General features: G+C 32.2%; 3 protein-coding genes across 3 annotated transcripts; 1 reads left to right on the plus strand and 2 right to left on the minus strand.

Moving 5' to 3' along the window:
- Window positions 1-5,547: 5,547 nt before the first annotated feature.
- Window positions 5,548-7,928, plus strand: LOTGIDRAFT_207015 (hypothetical protein). Its single transcript, XM_009063559.1, has one exon. It carries the CDS (start codon window positions 5,802-5,804, stop codon window positions 7,869-7,871), a length of 2,070 nt encoding a protein of 689 aa, XP_009061807.1. The 5' UTR covers window positions 5,548-5,801; the 3' UTR covers window positions 7,872-7,928.
- A 790-nt stretch (window positions 7,929-8,718) lies between these two features.
- LOTGIDRAFT_179278 (hypothetical protein) lies at window positions 8,719-18,270 on the minus strand (the record flags this gene model as incomplete). Its single annotated transcript, XM_009063560.1, has 14 exons — window positions 8,719-8,895; window positions 9,020-9,118; window positions 9,718-9,819; window positions 10,100-10,151; window positions 13,984-14,154; window positions 14,355-14,430; window positions 14,870-15,009; window positions 15,363-15,442; window positions 15,560-15,610; window positions 16,005-16,178; window positions 16,429-16,554; window positions 17,128-17,222; window positions 17,488-17,616; window positions 18,162-18,270. The coding sequence occupies 14 exons, from the start codon at window positions 18,268-18,270 to the stop codon at window positions 8,719-8,721; spliced, it is 1,581 nt and encodes a 526-aa protein (XP_009061808.1).
- A 1,042-nt stretch (window positions 18,271-19,312) lies between these two features.
- Window positions 19,313-20,847, minus strand: LOTGIDRAFT_150772 (hypothetical protein; the record flags this gene model as incomplete). Its single annotated transcript, XM_009063561.1, has 4 exons — window positions 20,802-20,847; window positions 20,477-20,524; window positions 19,858-20,005; window positions 19,313-19,371 (listed from the first exon to the last, which is right to left on the minus strand). Coding segments are annotated over exons 1-3 (199 nt in total), but the record flags the coding sequence as incomplete, so codon positions are not given.
- Between the last annotated feature and the right edge of the window lie 38 nt (window positions 20,848-20,885).

Below are 20,885 nucleotides of genomic sequence, written 5' to 3' on the forward strand. Positions count from 1 at the left end.
TGTCTCATTTACCTTTAAATGTCCACATAGTTGATAAAATTTTTTTGTAATTAATCAAATAATGAATTTGCTGTATTTCTACACAAATTCAATTTAACTATTTCTTCGTAAGTCATATATTTCCAATTTACTGCCATTCAAAAACTATCATTGATGTAAAATTACTAAGTAAGCTTATTTAGTCAAACAGTAGCCTAGATTCCATATACGGGTCATGTCAATCCGTCATGCCTCATCGAAATGGTTGGTTTAAGAGGGTATGATTCCATATATGCAGAAGCGGTATCTGTCAAATGGTCTCCGTCATACGTCAAAAAAAAAATCGCCGGGTGTATCGCCGCGTGACGTGACGCGACGTATTTTGTGGGGATTCCGTCTTTTTTATGCACCAAAGCATTCATCTGTCTAGAAGTCTGTGCATCAAAAGAAAGATAACGCATACGTTTAACGCACATATGGAATCATATTTGACGCATGACGGATCCCCAAGGGCCATTTATGGCCGCAAGACGCACCCGCATGACGCTTATATGGAATCTTAGCTTTAAAGCCCTTCAAATCAGGTTTAATAATAGCTTGATTTAATATTAATATTTTACAGACACTGAACAAGAAATTACAATAGAAATTAATATTATTACCTGATAAAGAATAATCGTTTCTGCGACTTTCACTATCACGTATCAAATATGCACCATGTTCATTTTCAGGAGACAGTAATTTCTTTTCAGCTTCAACTCTTTTAATTTTACCAAAATACCACCTAAAACACAAATAATACAAAGTTTAGTTAGAATTATGAGCAGAATATAGGTTGATTGGTACTTATACAAAGGGTTCGAACTAGTGCTGGGTCATCTTCACAATGGCAAGCTTTTACAAACTGCGATAGCCACCATTCTTGCATCATGGAATCCAGAGATTTGATTGGATACAATAGCCAATACAGGCAATCAGAGTCCTTGACAGAAAGTCTGTAATTGACACGCAATAATGTGTTTTAGGCTGTAACATATTTTTTTGTTATGCCCAATGTTGTAAATTATGTGATATAATGTGTGGCATTGCCAGCTCTTGTTTGAACAAATCTTTTCCTTCTCACAAAAGAAACCATGAAGTTCTGCTTCTAACACATTTTCACGTTTAAGGCATTTAGTAATGAATTTACTGCCTTTGATCAAATTTTTAAAACCAAGCTTAATCAAGGTACTTAATCAAGGAATAAGAATAATTCAGCATCAAGGTTGGATATTGTGCATTACGTTACGTACAGATTTCAATCAACCTCCACTTATCATTTTCCGAAAGATAGGTTAACTATCAAAAAAACAGAACTACACAAAAACTGTCAAATATCAATGGTATGACAATATCCAAATATTTTAACATATTTCTCAAACTTGACATTATATCAACATGATAACATGTTGACCTTATACCTAATAACCTCTAATAGAATGGCATTGTGTGTCTGGTTTTGAATAACAAAGAACTTGTTTTAATACATTTACTATTGTTCCTTATGATAAGATTTATTTTTCCATTTTATATTTCAATGAAATATTGTCTTCTGACATGATGTTAGTATAAAATGGCGTAGTAAAAGTTTACAAACTGGATTTTAAACTAAAGTAGTACATGTAGAACATCTGTTATAGGCAAAGATCAAAATACAAACTACATTCCTATATAACCTTTCTATGTTATTTTCATTTAAAACACTATTCTATCTTACACAGGCTTTTAATATTGTATTTCATTACTTAGAACGAAATATAAAATTCCATTTCACAAAGTACTGAGAGAAATGACTTAAACAATCACCAGCTACCCTAGAATCCAGACTTAACTTCAGACCTTATCCATATTTTTGATTATGTTTGCTGTCATATTAGTATTATTTCCTTATTAGTCAGATTTTGTGCTTCTTTTACACTTTTGCTGAACATGTACCTATAGAAATTAACAAGAAATAATAAAGATAGCTTTAGATTACCTTGTACCATGAACAATACGTAAAGATTTTCTGGAAGATTTAGAACTCATCTGTTTAAACATGAAATACACCTGCATGATCACATAGGAAGTAAAGAGGTTAAAAAATTGATGCCCATATCAAAAACTAAATAGAAATCATAGGGAAGTTCACATGATACTTTATTTGAATGCTAAAATATAGCTTGTATCATTTGATATAGTTATTATGTGTAGGACAGTGACATTTTTCTACTTGAATTCTTGATATAAGCCTACATTTAGGTTCTAATTTACAAGTAATAGTTTCTCTAAGCTTATCTTATTCAGGATCTCCTTAATCAATATAGGCATTCATCTTTTTTATCTTAGAAAATTAACATAATAATATTTACAAAAAGGTCTGCATGTGAGTTTAGTATTTATCTGTCTACTTCAGACCAACATAAAAGAAAATTCTGGACCTATATATATCACAAAACATAAAAATTTTCTTGAATAACTCTGTGATGATTTTGGAATACCTGTTATAAGCTTAGAAATTATTATGGGGACAATTTATGATAATCTTTAAAGGGATTGTAAAGAGGTTTTCTTAAAATTTTATGTGTATAGGGGAAACTAATAGCATCAATATACGGCATTCTAATTTTCAATCAGACGTCTGCAATTCCACTATTTGATAAAGTCACTAATAGAGAAGAGCCTTATGTGATAAGGCATATTTTACAGCTTGTGGCATCATCACCACTTAGTTTGCAGGAATAGCAGAAACCACAGACGTCTTATTGAAAACTGGAATGGTGCAAATTGGTATTATCAGTGTCCCTTATACACATTGTAATGATTGTCAAGAAACAAAAAGTCAACTGATTTCAAATGCAGTAAATCAAATATTTTGGACTTGCTTTATAATTTTCTCACACATCAATACACAGTGGACAATATTGACAGCATTAAGGTCAAAGTAAACATTAAATCATAACAGTTCAGTTAATGTATTTTAATGACTAACAATAAAATATTGCTAAGTCTTGACCACTCCATCATTATAATATACCAAATTATTCACCTCAAAATACTGCATATCTTATTTTTTATAAAAAAAAAAACTTTAAAAAGTGCTTACTTTGATGACAGAAACTAGTGACAGAAAAAGCTTTTACAAGAAGAAATGCCAAAGTCTTAAATCAATAAGAGAATAGAAGACTGTAATCAGAGTCTGAAGTCAAGAGAATTATTAGTCACCAATTATTCAATATTCCTAGTCTCAATTACATCAATTATCACACAGAACCCAAAACACACTCATTTTTAAACCTTCATATCATTCATTATTCATAAGTTGGCATTAGTTCTTCTATAGGATTCAAGACTTTCACAGCAAGACAATTATCAATATTATGATGTTTGTTACAGTCAAGTAACCTAATTTCGTGGAAACCTATTATTCGTGGATTTCCAGAAAGGATAAACAATTTACATGAGCGACCTTGCGCGACCTCCGCATTAGTTTGTTTTGATAAACATGGGTTTTCTCTACAATATCAGTTAGTAGAATGAATCCAGTAGTTTCAAGCAAGGTAAAATGTATTAATGTATACTTTGACAAATACAAAATGGCGGATTTCAGTTATTACCAAACGTCACCATTTTTTATCGGTCGAATTTCCTTATAATCCCAAGCGGTAATCGGAATTCCAAGTGTCGTCTGCTAGAATGTAGTCCAACGAATGAAGTCACGTGATCAACTAGCAGATTTCGCGTCAGCAGAAAAGAACACAAAGTGGACCGTATTCTTATGTTATTTCACTGACTTTTAGCAATAAATCACGCTACGTATCTTATTTTTTCAGTCACAATTTTTTTTTTAAAATCGTGGTTCTTTGAAGGAATTGTCACTAGTTATAATGAATTGATATTAAAGATAAATACTAAGAGAAGTTAATTATTCCACCCGGTATCTATACAACGTATTTTTCTCGACTTATTTATAGATCAAACATTGTACACGAAAATAGGTGGCGCATTCTGCCGCCGTTACCGAGTTGGTTGCTCATAAAATATGGGTCAAAGTGAAGGATTCATTAAGAAAATCGAAATAAACCAATTTTAATTATTTTGTAGAATATCTGAGGACACTTCTAAGACATAAAATTTTTTTTTGGTTTTTTTAACGAAATTCGGTGTTGAATCCTTATATTCACGAAAATAGGTTACACCACTGTACAATTCACCTTTTTTCTGATGTTTAGCACAATGTTTAAAACATACGTTTGGCAAATTTAAAGTTTTCAATACTTACGGTTCAGATTCTAAACTCTTTATTTTGGCAACATAGTTGGACGGGATGTAACCTTCAGATTTACTAGATTTCGACTTAGCATACCACCAATCGCCTTGTGTATCATTCAATATTTCCAAATGCTCTCCTTTCCTGAAACTCAGATCTTCATCAGTTCTGGCATCATAATCATACAATGCCACAAACACTTTACCACTAGTAGCCACAGATGGTTCTAATGACAAGTCTGATTGATGTGGAGATGTAGTGAGAGATGGTGTAGCTGTTGCTGGGGCTGTATTTGCCAAAACGGCAGCCTGACCTGTTGTATTGGCACCATTTTCAATTGGTCGCTGAGGAGTCAATTCACTCACATTGTTCTGTAAATAAGGATTTGGGTGTTTTCCACAACAATTCCCCATTGTCTTACACCAGCATTACAAAGTATGTGAAATGTACACCATAATAGAATAATAATACATCCGTCAGAATGTCTTGAAATTTGTGTATTTCGACATCAAGGAATTTCACAAGTTATTGATTTTTTGACAGCAACATTGGTCTCGGCCACATCAATCAAACTCGTTTAGCCTCATATACACCAATATTAATACGCTTCATGCCTGGTTATTCATATACCAATTATTCTGGATAATGTAAATTCTAACAACAATCCATTATTAATTTCATTTGTGTTCCGCGAATTCTAAGATTGAAAAATATGACTGAAGTATAGAGTATCACTACTGTAAATAATGATACGGAACTATTTTGTCTAGAAACATTTTATTAGAAAGTGGAAAATAGTTTCGTTAATAGTAGCAATGTAATCTATGATTACATTGGCCAGTAGAAAAGGGGATTGGGTGATGGAAATGGATTAACCAATCAAATAAAGGTTTACAAAGTATACTCAGTGGCAAACTCTGTTGTTCTCTATCCCCATTTACTCTGACATACTTTTAAACGCGATGTTCAGAAAAACCTTATGAAAACGGGCAATGTTATGGAGTAGGCCTATACAGTGAAGGAAATTTTGTTCACAGCGACATTAGGCTAGCCTGCTCGTTTAGAATAAACTTTAAATTTAATTTCGGGCTTAAACACTAAACATCAATTCATTATCTATTCCAATGTGCGAGTCGAAGGTACATGTTAATTCATACAGTGATTACGTGGTCAAAGGGGTGCAACTGATGATTATTTGTGGTCTCGGAAAGAGAGCCAATTAGAATTTGCCAAATAAATATAGATGGCGTTAATGATATAACTCTGGACACGCCCACCTGTTAGGACTTTATTTGGAAGTGACAATTTTTGTTGCAATAATTAGCGACTGGATTAAGAGATCAAATTATGATTTGTTAAATTAACATTGTATACAATTGTTATCAAATATCTCGGTGAGCATTAACAACTAGGCTAGTAGAACTGATTTGATATTTTGTTCTGCACTGCAGATCTCCAGTCTCAATCATCAAAATAAACAAATCCACTACAATTTGTATAATTGAACACATTTTTATAGAATACAAAACTGACCATGGCTGACGGAACAGGATTAGCAAGGGTTTTAGCCAAACCAGCTTTTGATGCAGAATCATTTGTTGCCAAAATAGCTGCATCAGGGGAAGACCAACTGTTAGATATGAAGCATAAGATGCAAATGCTAAATGATGACACTGCTCAGTCATTAAAGAAAAATGTGTACAAGAATTACTCACAATTTATAGAAACTGCCAAAGAAATTTCTATTTTGGAAGGAGAGATGTACCAGCTTAGTCATATGTTATCTGATCAAAAAATTCTCATGTCATCTATGATGGCAATGTCTTTAGTTAGTGATAAAGCTGTTGTTGAGGGTCCAAAAGATGAGGATGAAGAAAGTGAAGTGAATCCAGAAGAAGAAACAAGAAAGAACTTGGCATTTCTGTTAGACAAAGTAGAAGGGTGTTCCAATGTAGCAGAAGTACCAGGCCGTCATTTAATACATAATGGAGACCTTGTAGAATTAGATACAGAAAATTTAACACAAGTGCAACGGGTTCATGCCTTTCTCTTAAATGATAGCTTTATGATTGCAACATGGGTTCCTAACAGACGTGGTCCAGTCCGATATAGATTTCAAGGCTTATATGAACTAGACAGTTTAGCAGTTGTAAATGTGAGGGATGTAGGTTCAGTGAAGAATGCTTTCAAGATTTTAATGTTTCCAGAAACAAGGATGTATCAGACTGACAGTACTAAATCAAAACGTCAATGGTTAGATATACTAGATGATACTAAGAAAAAGAAAGCTAACAAAGATAAACAGAAGAAAGAAGCCAACACAAGACTTGCTGAACAACAGATTCAATCTCTAAACAATTCTACCTCAGAGAATGAGAAAAATAATCCATTTAGTGAGGAAGTTGAAGATGAACTAGAGTTTGAAGATTCTAGCTTTTTAACAGATGAGTGGCTGGAGCTCCCTGAAGATTTAGATATGTGCATTGCTCAGAGAGATTTTGAAGGTGCTGTGGATCTTGTGTCCAAGGTTAACAACTTTCTGAGAAATAGACCAAGAACACCTGCTGTCAAGGAATTTCGAGCCAGGATTGATCATAGAGTTAAACTACTGACAGATGGTTTAATGGGTGAATTACAAGTTTCCCCAGAAAGATCATTACGTGGTGGACCAAGAGCTGCTAGACGAGCTGTAACACAACTTATTAGACTGGGAAAATCATCTCAAGCTTGTGAACTGTTTCTAAAAAATCGAACTGCATTAATTAAATACAATATTAGACAGTTAAAATTTGAAGGCGCTACAACTTTGTATGTTAGATGTTTATGTGGTGTATTTTTCACTAGTTTGTCAGAGACAGCTAAAGAATTTTTGAAAGCTTTCCCTGATCATAATGGATGTTTCTCTGCATTTGTTGTCTGGTCAAAACATGAACTTCAAGCTTTCATTGGGACATTTTGTCGTCAAGTATTTGAAAGTAAATCAAGTTTAACCACCATTACAGATTGTGTATCTTTAGCAAAGCTTCATTGTCTGGAATTGAAAAGTATTGGACTGGATCTAAGTTTCTCATTGACAGGTATGTTAGAAACTCCATTACGTCAAGTTGTTTTGGAAACTCGAGATCAGTTAATAGAGGGTGTTAAATATCGTTCAACTGATGATCTATGGAGACCAATGAATCATCTCAATAAAAGGGATTGTGATAAATTTCTTGCAGAAATGTTGTCCAGTGGACTGGAAGCCATCAAGGAATGTGTTTATGATGAATGTTTTATAAGTTTAACCATGAACACCACTCAATTTTCCAAAAGTGTTCTCATTTTTGCAGAAGATCTTTTGAAGTTGTTTACAGTAGAGTGGGAAGAATTTATAGCTGATTGTTTAGCAGCTGTGTTTAAAGCACAAATAAACCACATGGAAACTTCTTTGAAATCAGATAGATTTGTAAATGATGAGAAATTTATTTTAAAGAATGCAAAGTTTATTTTAGAGAATGTTGTGGCATGTATTGAGAAACTTTATCAAGATTCTGATAAAACATTTCCTACTCAATTACAAAATATTAATGCTGAATATAGAAGATTGAAAACTATTTCTAAATAATTTACTGAAATATTTACAAATTTATATCTATTAATTATTAAATTGATAATATTGCAATTTGAATGTTTTAATTCATTAAGAATAGTAATATGGCCCTATTTTTCTTAGATCTTGTGTCTGTCACAAATATTTTTCATTCTATATTACCCAGTATGGCTCAGAAATCCAACAAAAATCAACATGATCTAATTCTGGATCCATTCAAGCTGTATGTGAACTGTTGGTAGACATTAAGCCTGAGTAACACCAGAATTTCTGTAGCAGAAAAGATCACATAGTGTACAACTCTGATTAACATGTTTTATTAGGTGCTGTTATAACATTTCTATTTCTATTTTATGAAAGATGTGTTATCCGGTCCACCCTTTTTATTGAGTTATCAAGGCAAATGGAGCTTTATGTCAGATTGTCAGGGGACAATCACATCCTGTCTGGTACTGAACAGTATCTCACGTTGAAATTTTCCAATATTTCCTTCTGTTCCTCTACTTTTGAGCTGGAGATTACAACTCGATTTAACCCAATAGCTTATTGGTCCAATTTATTTATTTTCTAGCAACAACACCAAGGGAGATAATTATCTAACCCATATTCTTGTTATCTGAGATTAAATATCTTATAATGATTCATGCACATCAATATATTCAATATAACTTATTTATATCTTGAACTAAAAAGTTCAAAATATCATTCAATAAGAGTTTTTCTATTTCGTAACTTAAAAACATGCGATCCTTCATTCAAACTCATAACTTGGCTTAAAATATCAACACTATCAAAAAATGTATTTTTATTTATACCCTTTTACATTTCACATCAATATAACATCCTAAATATTTCACTATCATTATTTCTTAGTCTTTTTCTGTTTTTTACTTTTGGATTTTTTACTTTCGGCAGACTGAGATTGTTGTGTTCCTATATGTAAAGCATGGCCAGTCTCTTTAATATGTTGAAATAATTTATTTCTAGTTGTAAAACTTTTCTGGCAAACATTACATAGTTGAGGTTCTTTGTTTGAAGTCTGAAATAAAAATAGGAATTTAACATCATAGAAATGTAACTTCCAGGCCATTCTTAAATGCAGTAATTACTGATTGTTGAGAAATTTTTTGAAAACTATCCAATATTAACAGGGCCATAGGCACCTGAGAATCTTTCCAAACTCTTAGGGGGCAGTGTTGTATGCGGTCAACGAGAATGCTGTTCGAATTGGCCTCAGATGTATGGCCCCCAGTTTTCACTTCCTACTGTACTGATAACTAAATGTGAGAATGTCATAGAAATTCATCATCATCATTTTCTGAAATCAGATTTATAATCAGTGATACTAATAGCTGCTGAATCTAAAACTATAGTTAAATACTATTGTTGGTGTTCTGAATGGAATAAGTAACACTGATTAACTATGCCTTGGAAGTGCTGGATATTTACCTGTTGCTGAGATGATTCATTATCAGGTAAAATTAAAGTGACACCATGTTCCTCTACTAATCTATGTAATATACCATTATTACTGGTATTGGTAGAATCATTAGTGACTGACTGACTAGACGTCTTCTACAAATCAAGAAAAAAAAATCAATCAAAAAGTAGGGATGCAAAAAGTACATAAACCCAGTAGCACAGTGACTTTAGATGATTTTGAAGGGTGAACACTAGGAACTTACTAGTAAGATAATTGGTGTATTCAATCAAAAATAATAGTTAGAAGTATCGCTAATATGGCAACTGAAAACATTTGCAATACATTTTGACTTAAATGAATTTGGTCACAATGTTTGTATCAAATGATGTATGTAGTAGTATATAGTTAATAATGAGCTCAGTAAGTTAATAGTCTAACCTGTTCAGCTGTGATGTCATCAATTTGAGGTGATAATCTTTCTTCAATATCTTCTTGCAAATCTTCCTTTTCTTCTTCTAATTCTTTTTTTATGTCACATTTCTACAATTATACAGAAATCAATATATATATTGAGATGATATTTTAGACATTTGGACAGAGTTTCTCCTTTTCCATAAAAAGTAGGCTAATGCTGCTGACACAAATACTCTAGTACTCTGGTGTTAAAAGGAAAGTTTCAATATCAACTGTGTAAGCTTTGTCATAGATATCTAAACCCCATTGCTCAGACATTGAAATTAAAATCAATAATTTTTGTAATTATCATGATGGTAATGGGAACTTATAATTATCTAGTAAAAGGATATCAAAATTAACAAACCTCCAATTCTGCTCTTTGCTGTCTTCTTTTTTTCTTCTGTTTCTTTGATAACCTACAATATAAAATTATATAGAAAAATATTATACTGACTATATAGCACTATTGTTTATAAAGAGATATCAAACATGCAATATAACAAAGTTAAAGATGAGGTTATTTTTAGGCTTAGTCAAGAAATGTTTTTTCAATAGCAAATGTCTGATCCACTCTGATCAAACTAATCTATTCAACTCAGCTTTTATACTTTAATTCATCATATAATATATCTACAACTTATGTATATAAAAACACCCTATTTTACTTAACTTTACTTGTTTTCATTATCTATAGACATACTTTGTTAAATATATAGTTTAAGACAATCAGTTTCAAACTAAATCATTTTAAATGAATACTACCTCTTAGAATAAACATAAAATTTAACTTTGCAAATATGTAGTAATTAGTATATATCATTGGACCTGCCTGATGTCATAACTTTACAGAATCCTTGTAAATGACAATAAATGTACAGTAACGACACTAGGGAAGTCAAATGATGAAAATACCGTACTCATTTTGGCCAAGTTTAACATTTTTTTTTTTAAATTAAGAGTAAGTATTTCTTTCAAAGAAAAATAAAGTCAGAGCTGCTTTAATCATTTTTACATTTTGATTCTTTTGAATGGAATTGAATTAACTGTGCTTTTCATATAACGAAAACTCAGAATTCATAAGATAATATAATAACATAATACACAAGAATTCACTGTTTCATTATTTTAAAAAAATAATGGTCTACTACACTACAACACCAAAACCATGAATGGTCTACTACACTACAACACCAAAACCATGTTTGGAAATTTGATATCACTACAACATTCTATTGTTTCCTAAAGATGACTGACAGCTTACATGTAACAAAATTCTACCCTTTGTTAACTCTTATTGGGAAAATTTCTCCAGGTTTTCTTTCACAGATGATAGGAAATAGTTGATCAAAGATAACTTTTTTTGCTAGAAGGAGTTACAATAGATAAATTTCAGGATATTTCAAGATACTGAGAGGAACCATGAAATTCAGATTAATTGTAATATTTCTATGTTTTGTAAACATTAAAAGTGTTCCTATAGAAATAGAACCTGAACAAGAAGAAGGAAGAGAACCTATAGAAGGTAATTTAGAAGAGAACCTACTACCACCTGGTAATACCAATAATAATAATAATGGTAATCTAACAGTAGAGGAAAGACTAGTAAATGTAGAAAGAAGAATAGCTATACAAGATCAGAAGATAAATCAAGTTGATGATCAGATGATGTATATAGTAGGTCAGTTATTTTTTCGTTTATAAGGGCTGGTACTAGACAGGGGTGGGGCTTTAAGAAATATTTCATTCAAGAAACTCTGACCATATCCACAGGCTCTGACAACCAATTTTGATTGCTTGTCATCAGGGAGAAGGAAGACACAAATGTACCATATGAGCATATACGTAACAGATACCAAATAAAAAATGCCTACAGTGAATTTAATAATATTTCAAAAATTTAAATATTTGTTCAACAAGGGATGGTCCATTTTCATTTTGAATTTGAATACCAATACTTAGTTTAAATTTTGAAATATTTTGGCTAAGTGATGAGAATATCCCCAAAATACTGAAAAAATGAATAAGGGATCTCATTGGTATGCTCAAAGACCAATTTTGACATGTTGATTCAAAATAGTCATATAATGATGTTAAACTTAAACTTAATGAGTAAAGAAACTCAAAGAAAATCAAAAAATCAAAAAAGAAACAAATAAAAGTATTCTAATATTCATTTCAGTAATTTTGGTCTTTTTATGATGTTGGCAATATCAGTATGAATAGAGAGAGTTTGTACCAGTTCATATAGAAGTAATTTTAGATTATTATTATCCATGTTTTTTTCTTGAGCATTATTACATTTGACATCTTCTCTTTCAGGCATATTATTTCATCAGTTGAACTGGAGCAAAAATAACCAAAATAATCAGCAAAACAAAAACCAATTTCACAACAACCAAACACCAAACCAAGGAAATCCTAATAACACTGGATATCAGAATAATGGATCAGCAAGTAATTATGGTAATCAAAATGGTAGCTTAACAAATAATCAAAATGGAAATCAAGTTAGGGGTTCCAATTCCCACAATGGACATCCTTACAACTATCAAGGAAATCAAAGTAACCGAAATAGACAACAAAATAACCAAAATGCTTCACAAACACCAAATAATCAACAGTCAAACAGTCATCAAGGTAATTCAAATGGTGGACATCCTAACAACAGAAAAAATCAAAATGGTGGAAATATGAATAGTAATTCTAGAACTGGACAAGGTGATCAAGCCATGAATACTCCACAAACCCACAATGGAAATCCATGGCAAAGAAATATAAACAATAACCCCCAGACAACAAACAATAGAGGGTGGAACCAAAATGGTGGTCAATTCAATAGACATGGTCTGCATGATCCAACTAACCCATTTAGAAACTGGCACCAAAACAATGCGAATACCAATGCAGGTTCAACCAATCAACAGCCTCAAAATACTAACAATCCAAACTTAAATACTGGCTCATTTAATCAACAATGGGGACAAAAAGGTCCATTTAATCCAAGACAGCAAAGACGAGGGTATTTTGGTGGTGGACTATTCAGTTTTGAGCAGAATTCCATGGAGAGAACAATGAGTAGTATGCTTTTTAATAGACCTATGGGAGGTACAAGCAATGGGGCAGAATCCTTTGAAGACTTCGGAAACAGGAGAGGTATGGTGTTCCCAAATGGTAGTCAACATTTCTTTGGCAGTAACAGAGGACAAAGACATCCGCAATCAAATAATCATAATCATCAACATAATAATTCTCCATCCAATACAATGAACCCTGTAGGAAATCCTGGTCAGAACTCTGTTCCTAAACAATTAACCACCACACCATCTCCTAATAAAGGTCAAGGTCAAAACACTTCCACCAGTCTAACAACTCAGAGTACAAATCAATCTGGTCCACGTAATATCAATGGAAATACAGACAACATTGATAAGACTATGATCAACAATAGTAAGTCACCCAAGATGGAACGACCAATAACTGATGGCAATATACCCAACAATAGACCAATAGAATCTAGAAATAGAAACGAAGATTTCAACAACATTATAACAGATGATGGTTTTACAGGGAAGAATAAAGGAGGTAAACAGAAACCATTCTCACCAATATCAAATGTTCCGCAAACAGGTCAAATGCCTCTAAGGAATCAGAATACTCATAATGACAAAGCCGTCAATAAGGATCACAGACAACATGAAGGAGAACAAATCTGGAGTTCCAATGGACAAGTCAACACCAATCAAGAAAATGAAGAAGCCTTGGGTAAAGAACCAAGAGAAGAATTTGGTCAAGAAGAAGGTGAACCTGGCGAGGTTGGTGAAGGAGGAGAATTTGAAGGAGGTTCTGAGAGAGAAGGTAGTGAGGTAGAAACTCAACAAGCCATGATGCTTTCTAATCTTGGTGAATCACCCTATGAGCATCCTCCATTACTTCTTGTACCATCTCATGTTGATGAGGACAATGATTAAATAATGTCATGATATCAAATCATTCATCATTGTTTACTAATGTTTATTATAACATATACTTAACAAATACTTTTCTTAATAAACAGAATTATTTTAATCTTTTTTCAATAATTTTTAATTTTTAAATTCTTTTCTGGAATTCCAATCGAATGATTGATTGATCAATTCATAACATGTTATGAAGAGACAATTGAATCAGATAATCTATATAGTATAGGTCAACATAAAGAAATAACAGTGAAAATATTTTATTATTGTATGTATACATAAATATACATACTTTTGTCTAGGTTCATCTAATGTAAGATCTTCTAATTTAGGCAAATCTTCTTCAGAATTAAGATTGCTCTCATCAATATTACTATTTTCTAGTTCTTCTTCTTCTAATAACTGATCTCTTAATATAGCTACATTATCTTTATGTTTCTTTGATTTCTCATGATTCAACATTCTGGAACAAAAACATGGGATTTAAGTATATACAGACACCATATACTTGAAGGTCAGTTCAACAGAACAATGCTCTGTTAAAGACAACTATTTCCAAAATAAACTAGTATATGTATTATCACAGTATTAATTATTTCAAAACCACAAGTTACTTAGTCTATTAATATTTTATCAATTGTCATAAAGAACAATTCTACTTACGATTTTTCACTTTTAAAAGATTTATTACAAGCAAAACAATATAATTCATCCATTAACAGCTCTTCTTCTAATTCATCTAGAGGTATTTTACATAGTTAATTAACATAAATCTAGTTTTGTGTCATCATTATAATTCACAATTTATCCTTTTGTAAAAAGAAAACTAATGCACAGCATTGACCAAGGCAGACAAGCAAGGATAATATTCAGAAAATATATAACTTAAAATGTTAATATACACAATTTCTTCCATATAACTATTACAATATCCAATTAAAAAGGTACCTTTTAAATGCTTTTTAGTATGTTTTTCACAAGGTTGGCAAATTTGTCCTCAAAAGCATATTAATCAATTAATATTTATCCAAAATATATTTAAGGACATTGATTGTCAAATTTATATGTGTTGCCAAATTGCTGGTTATGAATTTACAGTCCCAAGAAATTCATGAAAATTAAGTCCCCAAAAGTGTAGATTATGATACAAAAATGTTGATGAATAAGTGAATTTCTACCTTCATCCTTTAGTTGTACATCAGAATCACTATCACTATCATCTCCATGTTGCTTAGCTAATGTTTTCTCTAATTGTAGAAAATCATTTTCTAGAGCAGATGTTGATGCCCAGCCCTCATCTTTATAATTCTCCATAGCTCTAAATTATCAATGTATATAACTACATAAGGGGGAATTTTTAGGGTTTTGCTCGTTGTAAATAATGCCTTTTCATAAAGATTTCCTTCTTAGTAAATCCAAATGTGTCACTGGATCTGCTCCTTAAAGATATATTAAGAGTTAAAGGGTAGGCTTACGCTGCTGAAAAAAATTCCCTCATTGCACACATCTACATGCCTAATTATGAACATATATGGATGTACATAATATTTTCATGTGCATAAATGGCGTGTCATAAATGCTTTTATTTTAAAAAATAAATCTTTAGGATATATTTGGATGCAATATACTACTTTCAATTGAACTTCTATAAATAGAAATGACACAACATACTGGAGTCTTTCTCTTTTTTGTTTCTCTCGATTTTCCTTCTGTTTACTTTGAGCCTCTTTAGCCCTCAATTCCATAAGTTCCTGAAATATTTGAGAAGAATATGAACTTCTTATTTTCAATTCCTGCAATTAATAACTAGTTTTACATTTACTTACTGACTATACTATAATATTCAGTAACTCTATGTAAGCACCTACCCTGTAAGCAATAACTCTTTTATCACGTTTCTTCACGAAGGCTACTAAATTCTGAAATGAAGAAAACATCTTGAAAATATAAATGACACAAATCAAGATACTAACCATGGACAAAGAGTCCAAAATTTAATGAAAATGAAATAAAATAAGTTTTACAGTCTATTTCATTTATCTTATTAGGATAATGAAAACTGACTATGCTATACTATGCAGTGTTCTATGAAGAAAAATTAGCAGAAAAGAATCATAAGCCTATTCTTTATCATTGATAATAGGTGTCTTTATCTTCATTTACAAATTGACTTGAGCTGATCTAATGCATCCCACATGTGTTATGGATAACAATCCTCATCAGGACAGATAGTTTTGGAAATGGGGGTAACCTTTGCCAAATCGGCAAACAAAGTAAATAAACTCATTGAACAGGAATAAAGACTGTCCTTACCCTTATTTCTTCATTTCTCTCCTTTTTAGCAGCGTCTCTACATTTTTTATTTTCTGCCTCTGCTTTCCGTCTAGAGTATCTATCAGGAGCATCTCTTGTATTATATTTCTCAACCCAAACATAGGATTTCAATGTAAAATAACTACTCCAAAAATCATAGAAAGCTTTCACCACCTGTTTAAAAGATAAAATAATTAATTTACCGATTGTTGGTCAAAACTGAATCAAAACCTGGAATCTATGATGTACACAAAAACAAATTTCTTGCAATTCTTGTGTTCTGACATTAAGAATTGTACATTGTACAGTGCTTTACAGTGAAATTTGGGAACAGACCAACATACCAACAGACATGTGCGACGACAACCTTCGCTCTTTCTTTCAAGTAGGTGCATATGAATTACAAAATGAAGCAAATACTTACCTCTTCATAAGAACTCTGAGAATTACCGAAATCTGGATATTCATAATCACTATCTTTATCTTCCATAAACGGTACATCTTGTTCAAATATAGTATGAAACACTTTTCTATAGACACTATAAAAACCCTGCATAGAACAAAGATAAGTTAATATTCTGGCACACAGATTTTTAAATGAAATCAAAGGAAATGAATTGAGTTTTACGTACTACTTTTCTGCACCATTTGGGCTGATGAAAACGGGCAAGTGTGTGCAGTGTGCAATTAGGGAAATTTTGCCAGGACAGTGGCATTAGCCTGAACTTTTTCGATCTTTAATGGGCAGAGCCTGTAGCACACAGGGCTTCGGTTTATTGTCCAAAACCGAACAACTAGACACTTTTTCCATGTCAGCCCCTTTTACCTGCATCACTGACAGGGGGAAACCGGGTTGACAAATCTGAAGTTATTATCTCGACCTATGCCGGGATTGAACCCTGAACCTTCAGTTTAGTGAGCAAGCGTCTAATTCATTGAGCCACTGCAGCTCCACAGATTTTAAAAGACAGACATATGGACATGTGATAGGACATTTTTGTGATGAAGTATATATAAATATATCTCATGTATCTAATTCAGACAAAAACAAAAAAGACAAATTGAATCAGAAACCAAATAGTTCTTGTTATTAATAAAAGGAACTAATATTCAAATAATATACCTTAGGATCATCACCAAAACCTGAATAGCAGGATGATGTAAAATATTGGAAAACATCTATACTATCATCTGTGTATTTATCACCCCGACCTAATCCTGCAATCAAAATTCAAACACTTGACTAGTACATGTCATTTTCAGGACTATTGGGCATCTCTTACAACTATGCCATACTAATTTTTGATACCCTGGATCCACCAATAAAGGTTTGAGTGACTAACTTGACGAAAAATGCATTGGGTCATATGATTGCAGAAAGTTTCCATTTAATTAACTGGTCAAAAAAGATTTTATAAGTTCTGTGGAAAGACAGAAAATACCTTCCACTGAGAAATAAGGAGAGATTTCAATATGATTTTACCTCCTCTTAATATAGCTTCTCTATGATTATCATACCAAGCACGTTCTTGAGGGTCACTCAATACTTCATAAGCTTGTTGAACCAAACGAAATTGTTCAGTTGCTTCTTCTAAACAATCAGGATTCTTGTCTATACACCAGCGAAAGAAATTATAAAGTTAAAACAGAATTCTAGTAGCCAGTTTTTAATCCAGTAAATGTCATAGTCCAGCCATAGATCGTGAGTTTTACTATGTATTCACAATCCAGCATTAGTTTTATTGGAAGCCTATCGGTGACAGTTCGTAACAGCCAATCAAAGCGTTGATGGCCTGAGGCAATCAATCAAATCACTGATGAACTTTAGGCATATGGCAGAGGAAATTTCATAATTTTCACTTCTCTCCGATCTGACATTGAAGGACTTGAGTGTAGATATGTTGTTCTATATTTGATATAGATAATTATGTTAGATATGTTAATTTGACCAATCTTGTCTACTACCATCTACGTCTACATCTACGTGACTACCTACTACTAGTAAACTTATGATTTACATGTATAAAAATTGACTCCACTGTAAGACTTTAACATGGGATTTCCATTTTCTAGATCATATTTTTCCCATTCTCAATTTCTTTTTTGAATGAAAAGTAACCTTTGTTAAAAATTTAATGAATATGAAAAAAAATCTACCTGGATGCCATTTCAATGCCAGTTTTCTGTATGATTTTTTTAGATCTTCTGCATTAGCGTCTCTAGCTACACCCAACAGTTCGTAATAACATTTAATTTTACTAGTCATAATGTAAATTTCAATCAGTTTGTGGTATAGACCAAAGTGTTTCTTCACAAAATATTGCACCACTCTACTTTTATTTTTTTGTAAGTTAATGGTCAATGGGAGACAACTCTAAATAATAACACTTTATCCAAGGGAATTAATTATATAAAGCGTCAGACTACAACCAACTTATTTCAACATTTTCTAGCCTAATACGAATCTTTTATTTCTGTTTTGTGGTGCGGATTTAACTTAATAGGTCAGCTCAGAATATCAAGATACGAAATTTTTTGCTACTTGCCAAGCAACCGATTCAAAAGGCATTATTTTAATCAATGTCTGGTGCAATCTCAGAATGCTGAAAGCTTTAAGCCTGACCCAATCTTCTGCCTTCAAGAGTAGGATTTTCACACTTGTCCTATATGTGCATTATATAGATCTGATATTCTGCCGACAGGATAAATACTTTCTTCCCATTGTGTGTTATATAGAAGTTACAACATATCGGTCATGAGGAACCCAATGTGCTACCATTACTCAGAATTCATCACACGCTTTTAAGAAGCCTATCTTTCAGACAGCTGAAGTGTTTCGTTAAAAGCATAGAAATTATTTATTTGGATTTTGTTGGTTCGAAGATATAAAAAGATTTTAATCAAGATGAATTTAGAGCATTTAGAGAGCCAATTCCCTCAGGCCTGGCCCAAAAAATACATGTCCAAAAATGTTGCATAATTCTACTAGATTTTACTACATCAGACAATGTTTATGACGAAAATTTTTATCCATCATTTTGTAAGTATGGTATGTATAATGGCTTAACAGCAATGATGAGAAACGGCAGACTTCATGAAAGCTCATGAAATGACTACCAGAAGCATTTTCACTTGAATCTAGTCAAACATCTTTGGAACTTAAGAATTACAGAATTCAAACAGCTATCATTTTCTGAGTTACATTAGAAGACAACATAGAATCAAATGCTATATGTATAGACAGACAAATGCCCATATTTGAGCTGTTAGGTCATGGATTAATGGCAGGTGTAAGAAAATAAGACATTCACTAGCAAGATATTTATTGAATTAAATCATGATCTTCAATGTCTGCCTTGAGGTTTTTCTGAAATTATAGAACAAGACAAACTTAAATAATAAAACATCTTCTCAAAGTTTAGAATTTTTTGTTTCCTTTTTGACAATATAATTGACTTTATCTTAAATTTTTTCAGTTGAAGTAATATAAGCAATTCAAAATCAATGATTTACTTCAACTACTGCCATAAGGACTAAAATTGAACATGTGAATCTGTCCCAATCATGCTGGTAACTAGCAGAGAGCTAAGATTTGTAATATTGAATTGAGTAACAATTAATCTGAGAATGGTTACAGCCTTCCTCCATACCCTTTGTCATTCATTTGACCAATCGAATCCTTTAGCTAAGCTTAACAATCAGTGTACACAGCTCACTGTCAAAATTTGAGCCTTCAAATCCATGTACATTCAGATAAAGAGATTTCATTTTTGTGTAGTTCTAACACTTTAAGCAAAAACAACCTCTCAAAAATGGCAAACAATAACCTTTAAGAGGAAGATATTTTTCTCACTTTTTTTAAGGTACTAATAGAAGCCTTATCTTAATCTCCTAGCTTCTCTTTCTGATTCTAATAATGTCAAAATATCTCCTTCTCTTACTGGACCTTTCACGTTTCTAATGATAGATCTGTTACTTTCATCTAAAAACTCCACTCGAACCTGAAAAAAATAAAACTGTCTGTATTCGGTGGTCACATAACATTCTAAAGCAGATCAAGAGAACTAAATGGCTTTAATAGTGTTCAAAGTACAAAATATCTAGCTAATTGGACATTGACTCATCAGCAGTTAAAAAAGTTGCCGATTTAAGAACAAAAGATTGAAAAAAAAATACTGTCCACTATTCAATACTGTGGCCATTTGCCGTGATTTGCAGATAAACTGTATTTTGATTGCATTGACATAATATGTCAAATATAATTTGGTAATTTAAAAAATTTAAGATGGAATCATCTGAATTGTGTAGGGAATGTATTTCATAATAATAGCCTCTCCCGAGGTTTTAAATTAATTCACTGATCCAATGATTAATGCATACGGGATATTAGAAGAAAATTTATTCCTGCAAAGAAGCTTATTAAAGCTTAAGGAGACACCTCAAGACAGAAATAACAACTTCAGATGACTCACTTGTGTACACTGACCCTGTGAACCAGTTCTTCCCATAACTTTTAAGACCTAAAAAATTAAATGAAATAGTTCACTTGTAAAACTTATCATTAAAATTTCAAAGAATCTGAATTTGATAATTCAATTTACCATACCTTTGATAATAAATTTTGTTCATTGTATTTTAAGTATTTGGGTTAGGCCTATTTGCGAAATGCGATTTCGTAAATATTGTGGGAAACGAGAGGTAAAGTAAAAGGCCTATTGCTCTAAAATATTGCTATGTAGCTCTTTACCGAGGGAAGAAAAAAACGTTAAAGAGATTGTTTCTAGAAACGAAATTTACTTTAGCCAACTTTATTGGAGCGATCTTGTCCATTTTGGATATTTCGTGAAAAAGGAACCGGAAGAGGCTACCGCGTGTTGAGTA

This window comes from Lottia gigantea (genome assembly GCF_000327385.1).
Source record: "Lottia gigantea unplaced genomic scaffold LOTGIsca_58, whole genome shotgun sequence".
Taxonomy (NCBI): Eukaryota; Metazoa; Mollusca; class Gastropoda; family Lottiidae; genus Lottia; species Lottia gigantea.